This window comes from Gobio gobio (genome assembly GCF_949357685.1).
Source record: "Gobio gobio genome assembly, chromosome: 13".
Lineage (NCBI taxonomy): Eukaryota > Metazoa > Chordata > Actinopteri > Cypriniformes > Gobionidae > Gobio > Gobio gobio.
The window spans coordinates 35,806,465-35,822,823 of NC_137106.1; the positions used below are offsets into that span (position 1 = coordinate 35,806,465).

At 37.1% G+C, this 16,359-nt stretch overlaps 1 protein-coding gene across 1 annotated transcript in view; it reads right to left on the reverse strand.

The window, feature by feature from the left end:
• cnsta (consortin, connexin sorting protein a) overlaps nucleotides 1–16,359 on the reverse strand; it is a 43,011-nt gene that overhangs the window by 3,153 nt on the left and 23,499 nt on the right. Inside the window, exon 9 of the mRNA XM_079832551.1 lies at nucleotides 8,469–9,058. Coding sequence (XP_079688677.1) covers nucleotides 8,469–9,058 — 590 coding nt within the window. The remainder of the gene's footprint in view (nucleotides 1–8,468; nucleotides 9,059–16,359) is intronic.

Consider the following 16,359-nt stretch of genomic DNA (forward strand, 5'->3'; position numbering starts at 1 on the left):
TCTCAGCCACTCCCTCTGTTCGCTGACTGGACCGGTTAAAACTTGACCGGAGAAAACCAGAGAATATACCGCAATCCCAGACGGAGTACTGAAGAGGAAAATGAAAATTGAGCGGAAGTACGTAGGAGGGCGGAGCCAGGCTAGGTAAATTTGGCATAATTGGGATTTTCTTTTTAATTTAACATTCCTCACCCCTTATCCAGGCAGCCTTTAGAAACATGGTAGAAACATTTGTTTTCAAGCATGTTCCATCTTTGCATACAAGAATAACTTAAAGGGATAGTTCACTCAAAAATGAAAATTGTGTCATCATTTACTCACCCTCAAGTTGTTCCAAACCTGTATGAGTTTCTTTGTTCTGCTGAACACAAAAGAAGATGTTTTGAAGAATGTTTGTAACCAAGCAGATAGAGCAACCATTGACTACCATAGTATTTTTTTTTCGCTACTATGGTAGTCAATGGTTGCTCTATCTGCTTGGTTACAAACATTCTTCAGAATATCTTCTTTTGTGTTCAGCAGAACAAAGAAACTCATGTTTGGAACAACTTGAGGGTGAGTAAATGATGACACAACTTTCATTTTTGGGTGAACTATCCCTTTAACAAGTCTATACAAGTTTATATACACAAAATAGCTCATAATAAAGCTTTATTATCTCAAGCAATTATGTTAAATAATACATGTCCTTTAATATTCAACAAAGAGCTGAAATCTATTTGCCCAGCACTTCATCTAAATTGAGTTTACCCCACCACTTAAATTATGTACATGGACGAATGAAAGTATTGGAGATGGTCAGGAAAGAGGAGTCACTTATGTTACATCACCAGCCATTGAGGAATGGAAAAGGTCATTGAGAGGTCAAACTACTAAAGACCAATGAGCACTGAGAATGAGTGGACATTCTGAAGTGCTGCCCTCTGGCCAATCAATACTGAATACCATGAATACATTTAAATATTAATGATATGAATGTGTGGGTGCTGCATAGCTGTGTTATTGAATTAAACTAAAACTTAAAAATTATAATTCAAATAAAGTATTAGAAATGTCGCATTGGCAAGTAACTGAAACAAAATAAGTGCAAGTTGACTAAAACTGAAATAAAAATAAATTGAAGCTAAATAGAAATATCGAAAAACTTATAAAACTGTCAAAAACATATAACAAAGTTACAAAAACAAAATTAAAACCACATTAAAACACAAAATAAATAAAAATAAGTCTAAGCTGAAGTACTAAAATAACTACAACTGAATTCATCAATGCTGAATAATACCATGAATAAATCAGAATATTAAATGGCATTAGTGTGGATGCATGGCAGTGTTGTTATTAACTTAAACCAAAATTAAAAAATGATTTTGTTCATTAGAATTAGAAATAATGTCTTGGCATGTAACTGAAAGAAAAGTGCAAGTTGAAGTACTAAAATGATTACAAGTGAAATAAAAATAAATGAAAGCTACATAAAATATCTAAAACCTTATCAAACTGACAAAACCATATAACAAAATGGCAAAAACTTAATGAAAGCTGAAAATACAAAAATAAAAGCTAGAGATGATAAAGGAGAGAAAAAAAGGTAATTTAATTGAAAGAGAAATAATTTAAAAGTGTATCTCAGGATTGTTTTTCACAAAAACAACCTTGGTTTCAACTCATTCATTGTCGACAGCTTCCATATTTGGCAAGATCTGTCTCAATGAAAACAAATGTTTCAAGCACTGCAATTATAGTTCTCTATTTTTGCTCCACAACAGCCATTTCATTTGTCAATTGAGACTAAAGCCAACGATTTAATGAGGCGCCCATTAAATGACTCAATTCCACAAAGAGTTTAAAAGCATTTTAAAAACAGACCTCGCTCACTGTAACTGCCCACTAAACACTGTATAAAAATGTCCAAAATGAGTAGATGTTTTTTTCCCTTGGTTAAGGGTGTTGTTAGGTACATGAAGCAGAGTGTGTGTGTCAAATCACCCATGTACAATATTTTAGGGACAGAATTACATGTGTTCCTAAAAGCCAACAACAGCCAAACAGTCCACTTTACTACTGCATTAAACTCGGTTTTGTTTTTAAGCTTTCATAAAACGACTTCTTTTTATAAGGTAAAAAAGCACATAAGCAGCGTGACAAATTAATAGGACAAACAAGCAAACAGATGAATTAATCACTTGAGTAAATGAACACTTCACATTGTGGTGAGCCAATAAAGTGGGCCATTAACAGGGAGCGATCAACATAACAGGCCAAAAATAACACGTTTATCATCGCAAATTAAAAATCACTTTCAATTCCTCAAATGTACTCTGATGGCCCTCTTATACTGAACATCATCACGCTTGATGAGTGTGGACATAAATCAGTCAGGTAATGTTTGCTCTCTCTCTCTCCAAGGTCATTCAGCATTATAGCCACAGAAGGCCATAATAACTCCATCACTGATTAGACCTGGAAGACATTCTGTACACATCGAAATAACATCAACTCAGCAGTAGACCTTCAGAATAAATCCACTTCCAGGATGCGGTGTCATTAATTAGTGATTGAACAGATATGCTTGAAGCGAAGGATGGAACAAACAACTATCTGATTCACTCCATTGACCGACTGGTCCCCTAAACCATTTGTTTAACTAGTGGTAGAGTGAAATCGGTGCTAATCTGCTAATATTTGGCATTTTCAGGTTGATTATTCAAAACAAAGGCGTAGCTTGATGACGCCTTGATTTCGCTGAGCTTTTATTATTTTATTATGCAGACGACCGCTTCTGCTTTTCCCGTTCATGCTTATGTGGGGTAACGCAGCGCTGTTTTATCATATTAGATACATTTGAGTGTGTTGAAAGTTATGTTATAATGTTACCCTGTGCGTTCACTTGGCGGCTACTATGAGGCACGTGCCTGGTAAAACATGGTACTCGCTGTAAATTTAATAAACAAGTAGATTTAAACAATAAGACTGTGTTGAGCTATACAACAATGATATGTTTATCCAAACTCACCTGTCTAATAAAACACATAATATATTAAAGCTTCTTTGGGGTTTCCATTGTTTCTACAAAATAAAATGGGAAAATCAAGGGTAACATGTATGAAGTCATTGATGGGCGACACACGGACACGGTCCATGTCTTGCTTTTTTCTCTGGATTTAAACATTCTTGGAAACATTTGGGATAAAGTAAGTACGCAAGTCAACAAAATATATTACATTGTTCTAGTGGTTTTTGGATATTTTAATGCAAAACTCTTACATATTGTGCCTTTAAATATTGTGTACAAACAATGGGACTCATTCATGAAACACGAGCAGAACGAATTGGTGTTTAAATCGTTCGTAAAGCCGTTCTGACGTAAATTCTCGGATTCACGAAAATGTTTGTATTTTCAAAATGTTAGTTGGTATGAAAGAAATTTACAACCACTCCCTACCACGTGTAAATGGTGTGTAAAACATTTGAACGTTCTGTGTTCTAATTTAGGCAAACTGACGACATTGCATTTTGATGCACTACGTACCATAATAATATTTCAAGAGTTGATTTGCCCCGTCTTTGTTATTTTTTGGTACGTTGGGTAGGCATCGCTCGTCACTGTCACTTTTTACCCGGCCGTCCAATCACAGTGGAGGAGGGGCGGGACAAAAACTACACCGACCAATCATCCCACTTGTACACCGACTGAACAACAATAATGGAGAAGATAAAGGTCCTGTTCTTCATGATACCATTTTTCAAACTTTAGTTAGAGTGTAATATTGCTGTTAGAGCATAAATAATACCTATAAAATTATAGAGCTCAAAGTTCAATGCCAAACGAGATATTTTATTTAACAGAAGATCCCTTTCAAAGCCTACAGCGAACGGCCGGTTTGGACTACATCCCTGTACATCCTGCTTTAATTACGTCAGTAGAACAGTTTGTTGACTAACCTCCGCCCACAAGAATACACGAAAAAGGGGGCGTGGTCTCGTTGCTCTCCCACGTGGAGAAGAGGAAGTGTTGCGTTTGAGTGTGTTTGTCGCCATGTCGTCGAGACGCTGTTATTTTCATCCCGGAGTCAAATCACCTTTGTTTGGCCTTCAGGGACGCTGTACTTTGAGCACATGCATCTCCCCGTTATGGTGAGAGACGTGACCTTTCCGGGCAACGTGCGCTAAGCTGCTGTCGAATCACAACACGGGAACTGCTGGCACAATCAGAACTCGTTACGTATTTCTGAAGGAGGGACTTCATAGAACAGGGAAATCCTCAAGCCGTTTTTAGGACAGTGAAAACAGCGGTATACAGATAAGTAAATTGTGTGAAAAATACTGTTTTTTTACACGCGAAACATGAACACGTTATATTGCACACTGTAAACACAATCAAAGCTTCAAAAACACAGGAAAAACGGGACCTTTAATACTGCTTTTTACTGTATTTTTCATATTCAGTAATATTCTTCAAAATGAGATCCTAGTAACACATTACTGCCATGGATATTCTGTATTATATTCATAGCAATCAAAGTATCTCAGATGGAAAAACGCTGCCCTTGCAAAGCGTTTTCAAGTGCCACCAGCTGGCTGTTTTCAGAAGAGCACCAGCCGTTTTTTAGCTGGCTAAAAATGCTTTGATGGACACATGATAATTTAATATTTATTGCCAGGCATATGGCCAATTAGTCTCTTTAGCGTTTATGCAAAATACTGGAGCCAAACCTGAGAAAGAATTCCAGAAGATTCCACAGCGTTCCTGCACACGTCATTTGCAGTTGTAACTCATGGGCGGGAATTATGCTAATTATGAATGAGCGTGCATGCGCGTCCTATTTACGAATGTTTGGAATTCATTACTATACACACGTTTAACTACCGAATCCGTGGTAAACGAAGCGTTTGTGAATCTGGAGGAGAGTTTTTGTAAAGGTACATTTTACGCGCAAATTACTCAGAATTTGCTCATATATTTACGAACGTTTCATGAATGAGGCCCAAAGAGTTTGCTCAATTTTGTTTACATCATAACATAAATAAACTTTTTTTATAATGTATATGAGCATTCATAAGTCACCCGGCTCTGTAGATACTGACACTGATAGTGGGGTCAGTATGTTTTTTTTATTTTTATTAATTCTTTAATTCGGCAAGGATGCATTAAATTGATCAAAAGTGACAGTAATCAGTGTAAGTGTAATTTCAAGTAAGTGTTATTTTCACTTTCTATCCATCAAGGAATCCTGAAAAAGTGCATAATGTATTCCATAAAAATATTAAGAAGCACAACTGTTTTCAACATTGCTTGAGCAGCAAATCAGCATATTATAATGATTTTTGAAAGATCATGTGACACTGAAGACTAGAGTAATGATGCTGAAAATGCTGCTTTGATCACATAAATTAACTTTTATAATATATTACAAAAAATATTTAAAATTGTAATGTTAATATTTCACAATATTACTGTTTTTATTGTATTTAAATCATTTTTTTTTTTTTTTTTGAACAGACCCCAAACTTTTGAATGATAGTGTATGTGTGTCTGTTTATTGTTTTGCATGGTGCTCCCTAATGAATGTGATTCTGCAGTTAAATATGCATGAATTTCTTAACAGATCCCAACTGTGCTAGGGAGAAGACGGCTTTTCCCATTCTGGCAGTGCTGTGTGTATCCTGGGCATGGAGTCTACAAATAAACCAATAAATAATGTTTTATTTAAATACTGCATGTTATAATCCAAACACGCTTTGATTTCGTTTTCCAGGTCAGTAAGTTCTGTCTGGTTAAAAAGCATCAAGATTAGGTCCTACTGAGCACCATTGGGTTTGCACTCACACCATGTTTTCAACCTTTCCAAGAAAAGGGACATATACATGTTCAAAAGTCAAACCATTTTAACTAGCCCGAAAAACTTGACAATTGACCGTGGAGGCTGAAGGTCAAAATCCACCTGATAAACACGGCCATTGTTGAGTCACAACTTTTATGCAACATCCATTTCTGGCACACAGAAGAAGATATTATGAAAAGTGTCAATGGGATCCTAACATTCTTCAAAATATCTTCTTTTGTGTCTCGCAGAAGAAAGTCATAGAGGTTTCGAATGACATGAGGGAGAGTACATTTTTTTGGGTGAACTTTTCATTTTACAGAATATTTTTGGCCCTTTAACCCTTTCCCTGCCATTGATGGGAATTTCTGGATTTTCACTGTTATACGCTAGGGGGGTGCAATGATACATCTTTTGAAAGAGTACTGAATATCCTGATAAAAACACAGGTGAAGAAGAAGCAGAAACAAGCAATATCATAAGCATTCACCAACATTAAACAATCAAAATCTGCCTAATATTACTGAATGAAATGTTGACCCAGGGCAAGCTATAGGACTGTAAATAAGCTTTGGGGGTGTTGAAGAACTTGATCTACTCCATCTGTGTTTTGATCATCGTTCTGAATCCCATCCTGATGTAGTGATTTGTGCTGTGCAAAAACGCACAGCACAAAGGCGTTTAAGACACAAGATCATGAAAGCCTGTATTGTGCTGACAGAGATCAGTGGTCCAGATTCCATTGTTGATTGTCTCATTGCGGGTGGAAGTGTCATTATGACATCACACCCGGCAGCCTGTTACAATCATTCAGCTCTGGCATTCAGGGGAAAGGTCACCCTTCAGGTCATCCAGCTCTCTAAATCACTGCTAAGATTCCGATATCTATTATGCATGTTCTTATCAGACGCCTTCTCACCACAGCAAGTTAACTTACAAGAAAGAGGTAATTACTAAGCCAGGGAGCGGAGATCATACACAACACGCCGAGCTTAAAAAAAACAAAGTACACCAAGAAAATAAAACATGTGACATATAATCACCAACACATCATGCTTCTATACCACAGATGAGTTGAGCTCTGGGTTAGTTCAACCAAAAATTTCAATTCTGTCATTATTTCTGATGAAATAGAAGTCAATGGTTCCCAAAACTGTTTGGTAAAGAAAATGAATACATGATTTGTGAACAACATGGTGGTGAGCAAATGAAGAAAGAACTTTCATTTTTGAGGGAACTATCCCTTTAAGCTCAATTTTGACATGCTGTCGATTATCAGAGTCAATAATTTTGGCTCCATCAGTTCGTTAAAAAAATAAAAATAAAAAATAATATTGGACATAAATGTTTTTTTACATTTATATTTCTCTATTATTAACAGTGCTGTCAATTTGATTAATAGCGATTAATCGCATCTAACATAAACCTATTTTCAATTTGACCACTAATATATTTATAAATATATATAAATACACACCATATATATATTATGTTAACAAAAACCTTTGTGTCATAATATATGTTTGTGTACTGTGTATAAACTATTATATATATTTGAATACATACATACACACACACACACACACACACACACACACACACACACACACACACACACACACACACACACGCACGCTTGTATCTACTGTATATATATATATTTATTGTATTTATAATTTATATTGTATAAAAATACAAATAAATTCTTGAATATCTACATGCATATATATATATATATAAACTTTTTTTGGGGATGTGATGAATCCCGATTAATCGATTTGACAGCACTAATTTTCGAATATGATTACTTTGTTTAATTTTAAAAAACTAAATTTTATTACTTATATTTTATTATATAATAATAATCTTGATTCCGTTTTAGGGTTTAAAAGAGAGAGACTTATTTTAATTATTTAGTGCACAAAGAAGTTATTTTGATACATTATTGCCTGCAGAATCGTCCTTTTAGCATTGGGACTACTGTTGTAGTTGGAAATCGATTATGAACAGGGTTCCCTCTCTATTCTTATCATGCACAATTTACTGGGGTTGAAATAAGTAATATATTATTATTACATAGTTCGGTCTCAGAAAACAAAATGATTGTATTGTTTACTAAATCTGGAATATTCCTTTGAGTTTATGACTACAATGCAGTTCTAAGGGGTGATGACGGTGTCCTATGTAAGATGATGACATCACTCTGACATCACTCTGACATCACTGGATGCTATAGACATCATAGTGACGCTAGCAGCTTCTAAATCTTAAAGAAACTGGTTTCAAAAAAACACTTTAAAAGGTGATTTGTGGATGTTTTCCAAATGTAATATACTTTCTCTTCTCCCAACTTACTATGCTGACAATTGTAGGTAAGCAAAGCCATTTGTAGGTTGATTTTTGCATTTGGTGATGGTCATGCTTAATCTTTAAATCTCTGCCAAATGTGCATACCATTCATAATATATGCAGAATATTAAACTTTTCCAATCGAAGAGTCAGTAAAATCTTAGCAAAGTGCCTAATTAGAAGGATTTAAAATTAATCTGATTAAAAATCATCCTAATTCTCAAAACAAAGCCATGCCAAGCACAAAACTAAAGTTGACAAAAAACTAAAACTGACTGAAAAATCTCTGTTACTCACCTCTTCCACCTGTATGCGCTTGGCCATGTCATCCAGCATGGACACATTCATAATATCCAGCAACTCCACCCCATTCGCATTCTCCTCTAGCTCCAACTCTGGTGTATTTTCAGGAATTTCCTGCCCCTGAGGTTTGTGATCTTCTCCTCCTTCCTCTAGCTTTAGAGCCTCTTCTATCTCCCCTCCATCTTCCTGTTTAGCATGTGGCACGGTCTCCACCCCATCCTGCCCCGTATCCACAGTGTCCCCCGTTCCCTCCATCACCACTCCGGGGCCGAGAGTGTCCACCTGAGGCTGCTGGGGCTCCATGTTGCCTGGTTGAGCAGCGTCCATTGGAGCTTCAGGCTCTGGTGCGGCATCCCCGTGGGAAGCTGCCACACTTATGATCTCCTCTTCTGCTCCTGCATCCTCACAGGCTGGAGAGGAGGAGCCGTCCGTCACTGCTGAGGAGAAGGAAGAGGGTGTGTCCGAAGAGGGGGAGGGGTCATGCTGCTGTTCGCTCTGGTGGGATTGTGGGGCAGTGCTGCTACAATCTTCAGGATGGATGACTTCCTGTACCTCATATGTACTCTGATCCTCCATAACCTTCCCTGTTGAAGATGGAGAGAGAGATTATGGTTCATGTAACACCAATGAAACTTTCTTGGGACTAAAAGGTTCATAATGGAATACAATCACACTGCATACGGCACAGTATGTAATGAATATTGCCTGCTTTTTGTTAAAGTAACACGTTAAATATTTAAAACTAAACATTTAATCAATATTACGTCACTGTTTAATTATACAAGTGGATTCCAGTAATAATCGCTTAAATAAATATCATTATTTAGCATTTTTAATGTATTGTTAATACTACTTTATGTATTGTTTTTAAAGGTCCCATGGCATGGCATTTTTCTATTATTTTATAGTGTTTCCTGAGGTGTACTTATATTGTTAGTATGATTTTTACATCATAAAATGTCATAATTTAGAAATAAAAGGCATTTTTTCTATACTGCTGTTTGCCCTTTGGCTAAATGCCCTGTTTCAAGAGGCGTGTCTGCTGTGAGACTTCAGTAAAAACGCCCACTGTTGTGATTGGCTGACATCTTTGCATTTGAAATGAGCGGAGGGGGCGTGGTTTAACGAGGTCTACGACGCACGAGCTGCTGCCAGAGAGACAGATGGACCTGAGTTCACTTCTCATCAGTTCTCTCAGCATGTCTCAGTTCAGTGAACTGTTGTAGTTACTAGAATATACTTCAGGTTATTAGTTTATTTCTAGTCGGAGGGGCTGTCACTCATGTCAGAAAGTTAGTAACTTTAGTAAATTATGGATCAGCGCTGACTCGAGACGCGAACCGTTTAGAACGATTCAGTCCGATTTGGTGAACTGGTTCGGTTCACTAAAAAGAACCGATTCAAAAGAATGATTCGTTCGCGAACCGGACATCACGGAGACGGAGCGATTGTTAACAAAGTTATTTATAGTAACTACTGAGTTGTGAGAGCGCTGTCAGTCAGCGCGAGTTTATTGTGTTTGTATCTGAGAGTTCTGAATAAACACGAGTCCCAGTCACGCCGAGTCCGTCTTCATCATTATTCTACCAACTTTGTAACACATGCAATGTACCATTACAGCGAGATGAACGAGTTAGTAAGTTTGATTAAAGCATTATTTCTAGATATGTTCCAATCATATGAAAAGCGTCAGTGACGCGCATTGAGTAACTTACACAGCCGGACAAAGACACAACAGCAGTAATCGAATGTAATCCAGTTTATTGTGGTTTATCCCCTTCTGCTTAATCTCACGCCGCGTTTGGTGCCTCCGCTGTGGGCCAGATGCAGTACTGGGGGTCGGGGATGTTGAAGGCCGAGCTTCGGCGTGCGTGAGGTTTATCTCTAAAGATGTGTCTCTGCCGATGTTAAGCAGAAACTCCCGACTGTATGCACATTTAAGAACAGATAGACGCGACGAGGACGTACAAAAACACTGACTCACAAGATAGAAAACACGAAAACACCGTTCTGTCGGGAGAGAGAGAAGCCGCAGTGTGTGCACGAATAATAAATAATTAGCTACACATAAGAAATCACTGATCACAGATCAGAAGGAACTGAAAAAAGACTTCTGTTTTCATTTGTACATCCAAACACTGAGAAACTGCCAGCATTCACTCGTTCACAACCCATGATCTCTCGAGCGTTTGCATGGGCGTGCCAGATTCTCTGGGCGGAGGAAAGGGAGGTAACCGTTCCTGCTTGGACGTCAAACCAGGAGACTTCAGGATTGGCTAGTCTGGCCTGTCATTTTCTCAAAGGCAGAGAAAGACAGCCAGAACTCGGGTTTACACCGATCAACATTTCTATCCACTTGGGGACAATATTCAGGCTAGGGGAACTCATATTAATGTTGAAATACCTCATAAAATGAAAATTTCATGCCATGGGACCTTTAATGTAATGTTTGTATATTTTATGTAATAATTTACTCTGTCTGTCTGTCTGTCTGTCTATCTGTATATCTATCTATCTGTATGTCTGTATATCTATGTCTGTCTGTCTGTCTGTCTGTCTGTCTGTCTGTCTGTCTGTCTGTCTGTCTGTCTGTCTGTCTGTATAAATATCTATCTATCTGTATATATATCTATCTATCTGTCTGTCTATCTATCTATATATCTGTCTGTATATCTATCTGTATAATTATTTATCTATCTGTATATATATCTGTCTGTCTGTATATATGTCTGTCTGTATATATGTCTGTCTGTCTGTCTGTCTGTCTGTCTGTCTGTCTGTCTGTCTGTCTGTCTGTCTATCTATCTATCTATCTATCTATCTATCTGTCTGTCTGTCTGTCTGTCTGTGTCTGTCTGTCTGTCTATCTGTCTGTCTATGTCTATCTATCTGTCTATGTCTATCTATCTGTCTGTCTGTGTAATAATTTAAATAAATATTTAAATAAAATTACCAGTCTGTATAAATATAAATGTCCAAAAGGAACAGTTCACTCATACATTTATTTTATATCCCTCACCCCCACCTGCCTGCACTATGTCTAATTTCCTCAAGTTGAATGGTCACGTGGTCATTTGACCATCAGGCCCTTGTGAACAACAGAATAGATCAACGGCAGACGATCAATCACTATCGATGCATCAAGGCCCTATAGCCTGAAGCCCTGCCGATCAATAATGCAGGACTCCACTGTTGCCTGTTCTCCGCTCCCTCCGTGGTCATAAACACATGCCAGACGCTGTGCTGCTCAGAGACAGTATCTAAGTGATGACAGCTCGCTGCAGTCAGAGCTCAGAGAAAGACACATGACGACCAGCGCCGGGCCTGATACAGTCAACTGCTCATTTTCTACAAAACTACACTTTCCCTGCAGTCTAGCTACATTTTAGGACAAATTTTTACACAAAATAGATGCACTCAAGTGTCACTCTAGAGATATATTTCCTTTCCCCTTCATATGCTATGCTTGAGGTTTATATTAAAGTCAATCCTGTCCCAGTCAATCGGGATGCACCAGAGTTGACGAAGCTCTCGTCTAACAAGCTGATGATCTGAATCAGGTGTGTTAGATAAGAGAGACGTACAAACTGTGCAGTGCGGCGAGGCACGAGGACTAGAATAGAGGGTATGCACGTGGAAAACACACAAAACATCTCAAACGGGAAAGAGCTTTGAGATTGACTGTGCAAATAGATTTGACAAGAAATCTGAGGTATATTTTTACAGACTGCCGAAAGCTAGAAAAGAGAAGCAAATGGATCGCTGCAAATCACAGAAACAACTGGACTCCAGTGAAGTCAGCGAAACATGGATTTGCAGTTATCATTTTGTGTCAATATGTTGAATTCTAGGGTAGAATCATACCCTATATATTGTAGTGTTTAGAGATGCTCCGATCAGCATTTTTGGGGCCGATCACCGATTACCGATCACCAAGATCATGATCTGCCGATTGCCGATCACTGCCGATCACAGAATGGCAGGGGAATGGCAATCTTTTATCTATAATCTTGTAGAGTTTGCACCATTTGTAGAAATGAAACTAACTCTAAATTAACTGAGTCAAGATCTTGAAGAACCACAAAGTGTTTATTTTAGAAAATGAGATAACTTAAGGCTACTGTAGGCCATCTTACCCAAATACATGTATATAATAAATGTATATAATTATCTCACCTAAATATTTGATCATGCAGTGCATTTTTGTTTTTAAAAACAATTTTTCAGGTAGGTCTAACAGTATTGAGGTAAGAAATACTAAAGACATTTAATAAGAAATCAAATCTAAATTAATATTGGTCTTCCCTGAATAAATTAAATTAGATTAATCCTTACATTTAAGGTTGCAAAAGTTAGTCATTCAAGAGCAGCCAGTGTCATAAAGGTTCATCAAGCAGCAGTTTATTCGACAGCTGTCACTTTAAGAGCGAACACGGATACATGCAGTTGCACAAACGTTCACTCGTCTCTCCAGACCGTGCGCGCGAGTGCTGAGCGGTTTGAACACTGGCAAGACTCAAAAATAAATGCAAATGATAAACTTTAGTGACGATGCGACACTGCCTCGATTGTGCAAAGTGGCAAATCCTGCGTCAACTGTGCAGCTCGATTTTAGTGCAGATGCGATGCGCTGATGTGAAGCCATTTGAGCATTTTCAAAAGGGAGAGAGAGAGAGTTCACTGTTTGTGAACTTACATCCCACAGAAAGTTTTCAAATGACTGCGTAAGTTATTTAATATAGAAATATGAATTGTACCTCACCTTCAGCATTATAATTATTTTACCCGCGCTGGAAAGAGAATGAGACGGTGTTGCTGCATATCATGCCCTAGCTCTCACGGCAGGTGCGGGGTTATGTGTCGTCAGCATGAGATCGGTTCATGAGATCGGCCTTTTTGGAGACCGCCGATCAATCATCCCAAAGCGATTATCGACCGATCGAGATCGGTTGCCGATCAATCGGAGCACCCCTAGTAGTGTTATATATTGTATTACCATCTGCATGATTGGGTGTTTTTAAACAAACACTGACAAAAATTATGCAAGTTGTAGGGCTGGACGAAATGACGATATACATTGACATAAGTGATCACCTGGACCTACCTATTTTGTATTTAATGTAACGCGTTCACAGGCAAATTTGAAATCAGGCACATATAAATGTCAGGAAACATTCCGGGCTGCACATCAATATCCATGGATCACTGGATCTTTGGTAAGGAACACTATATGAAGTCCAAACTTTAGTTTAAACTGATAATCATTTGTTTCACTCGTGTTTTCGCCTATTAAATCCAGTCATGCAGCAGCTCTTTTGCCACTCAGTCCGGCTGAGGGGGCGTGTTCCGGCGGGAAAGTGATGTCATTGCATACCCTCTATTGGGAACCCCTGAAGTAGTTTGAAGTTGGTGACAATATTGACTTTACTATACCTGATAAAAATGAATTCAGTCCCTCCAGAAAAACACGATCAAGCGATCGCATAATTCAATGCATAATCAGCCAAAGTCCGCATATTTATGCGGGGGGGGGGGGGTGCATTTTTTTCAAGTACACTGCACTTTCACCACATAAATTGCAGATTTCCGTGCGCAAAATATGCAGGGCTTGCATGATTTCATAATTTGTTGCAAAAAAGTCACATTACTCTTAGCAGAAAGTTGAAAAATTTTGCGTTTACTTCACACAAGAGCAGCCATTTCCCCCTTATTGTCATGGGAACGTTATGTAATTACGCGACGTGAACATCATCGAAAAGCAACTTTACAGTTGTAAGATTGCACTTTTTTGTTACCAGAGGGTTAAATCATACTAGTTTCAAAAACCTTACAGATGTAAGTATATTAGTAGTATGTACATTTACGTCAGAGTAAGAGATTGCACTTGTGCATTGGAAGCACTTATTTTTAACAAGTCAAGTCAACTTTATTTATATAGCGCTTTTAACAATGTAGATTGTTTCAAAGCAGCTTTACAGTGTAACAGAACATGTACTACCTCTGTAAAACAGGAAGCACACATTTTTACATTTTTACAGAAGTTGTAGCATATTCCTTTTGTAAAGCTACAGAACTTGCTTGACTCATCAATGTTTTGTAAGTTTTAGCCATGTGTTTATTAAGGTCTGAAATAAAACAAGATGAGAACTTAAATATTCCCAGCACTTTCTGTGATGTAGTATGCTTGCTTATCATAGGAAGTAATAAGAAACAACTCTTTACATTAAGGTAGTAGCCTAGTGAGAACAGGGTGTTTGGGGAATCACTTTATTTCTCTTAGTTCTCGCAATTTAATTGCATAAAATTGCATAAATATACCGCATATTCCATCGCATTTTTTAAGAAAACGTGCCACAAAATCAAGAATTTCTGCCCACAACAATCACAAAACAAATCTAAATTTTTCTGTAAGGACTGAATAAATAAAATAAAAACTATAATTTTCAAGCAATTTTCTTTTTATATATATATTTTATAGTTTTCTAATCAATTTTAATAAATGTATTGTATTTAAATAAATGTATATTTAATTAAATAGATAAAATAACAAAATATTAAATTAATTAATAAATATCTATATTATTTAAATTTGCATTTAAATAACAAATCTTATTCTTTCTGGCTTTTCCAGCCTGGAAATTCACCTCTTTAAAATTGATATTTTATACTCTAGATTTGTTTGTTTTGCATTTTATACATTTTTAAAAGACAAAATAGCACAGATTTATAGTATTGGCTATTGTATCAATTACTGGCTATAACATAATCTGAATTGGCCAAAAAAAATTATTCTCATAAACCACAGTTCACGGCACGCCAATCTTAAATGCACAGTGACGTCTAACAACAGGGGGCATGATATTAGGATGAACTTTTGGACTAGAATTCTGCATGAATGAGCCGGCCAAGGGAATGCAATCAATCTCTAACTCATGCGTCTCGGGGGTAAAGACGCAGGAAGAGATGCACCTGCTGCCGGAGTCCCGGCCAAGCAGAAAGAGTGCTCAACAGACCCCAGAACAGGTGGCCGGGCAGAGGGTGCTGCAAGAGTGAGAAAATGTATGTGTGGTGCTGCCATGCCTGGCGTGTAAAAGTGAAACCGGGTCATGGAACTCAATGCGAGTAACACAGTGTTCAGGTAACATAGCCCAGCACCACATCAGCTGCGAGAGCTAGTGAGAAAGAGAGGTCTCATCAATAAGGCATGATCTGGAGGGAACTTTAACTCGTGTGTGTGTGTGTGTGTGTGTGTGTGTACTTGAAGAAGGGGACATGGGGTTTGTCCTGTCCATAGATGATGAAAGAATGTTTCTTGAAAGGAATTGGTAAGATCTAAATGTACGGTAGACTAGGTGTTAACTAGGTGTAAAATAAGGTTCTTTAATTTTAATTAATTTGTTTCTCCAAAAGGAATCTGTAAAGTCTAATCTAGTAAATGTACATATACTGGGTTTAACTACTTATATTAATATATGAAATTAATTAAAATAGGGTAAATAACATAATTCCTTCTTTAATTAACTTATTCTCTTAATAAATATTAAGTTATTTTATTTGCCACAATTCAGTGAAATTTTCACAAACATTTATTAAAAATATTAAAACTCTCTGAAACAAATTATTTGTTTTATTTAAAACTATTTTTTCAATTTAAATTAAAATGTATTTGTTTCTTGAGAGGAATCTGTAAAGCCTAATTTACTAAACATATGACTATGTGTTAACCAATAATATTAAAATATGAAATGAATTAAATTAATAAATACATTTTATTTACCCCTTTACCCTATTTACTTTCTTATACTTTCTATTTTCCACAAATTCATTTTCATAAACATTTATTAAAATACAATAACTTTCTCCACCTCTGGGTGAAATTATTATT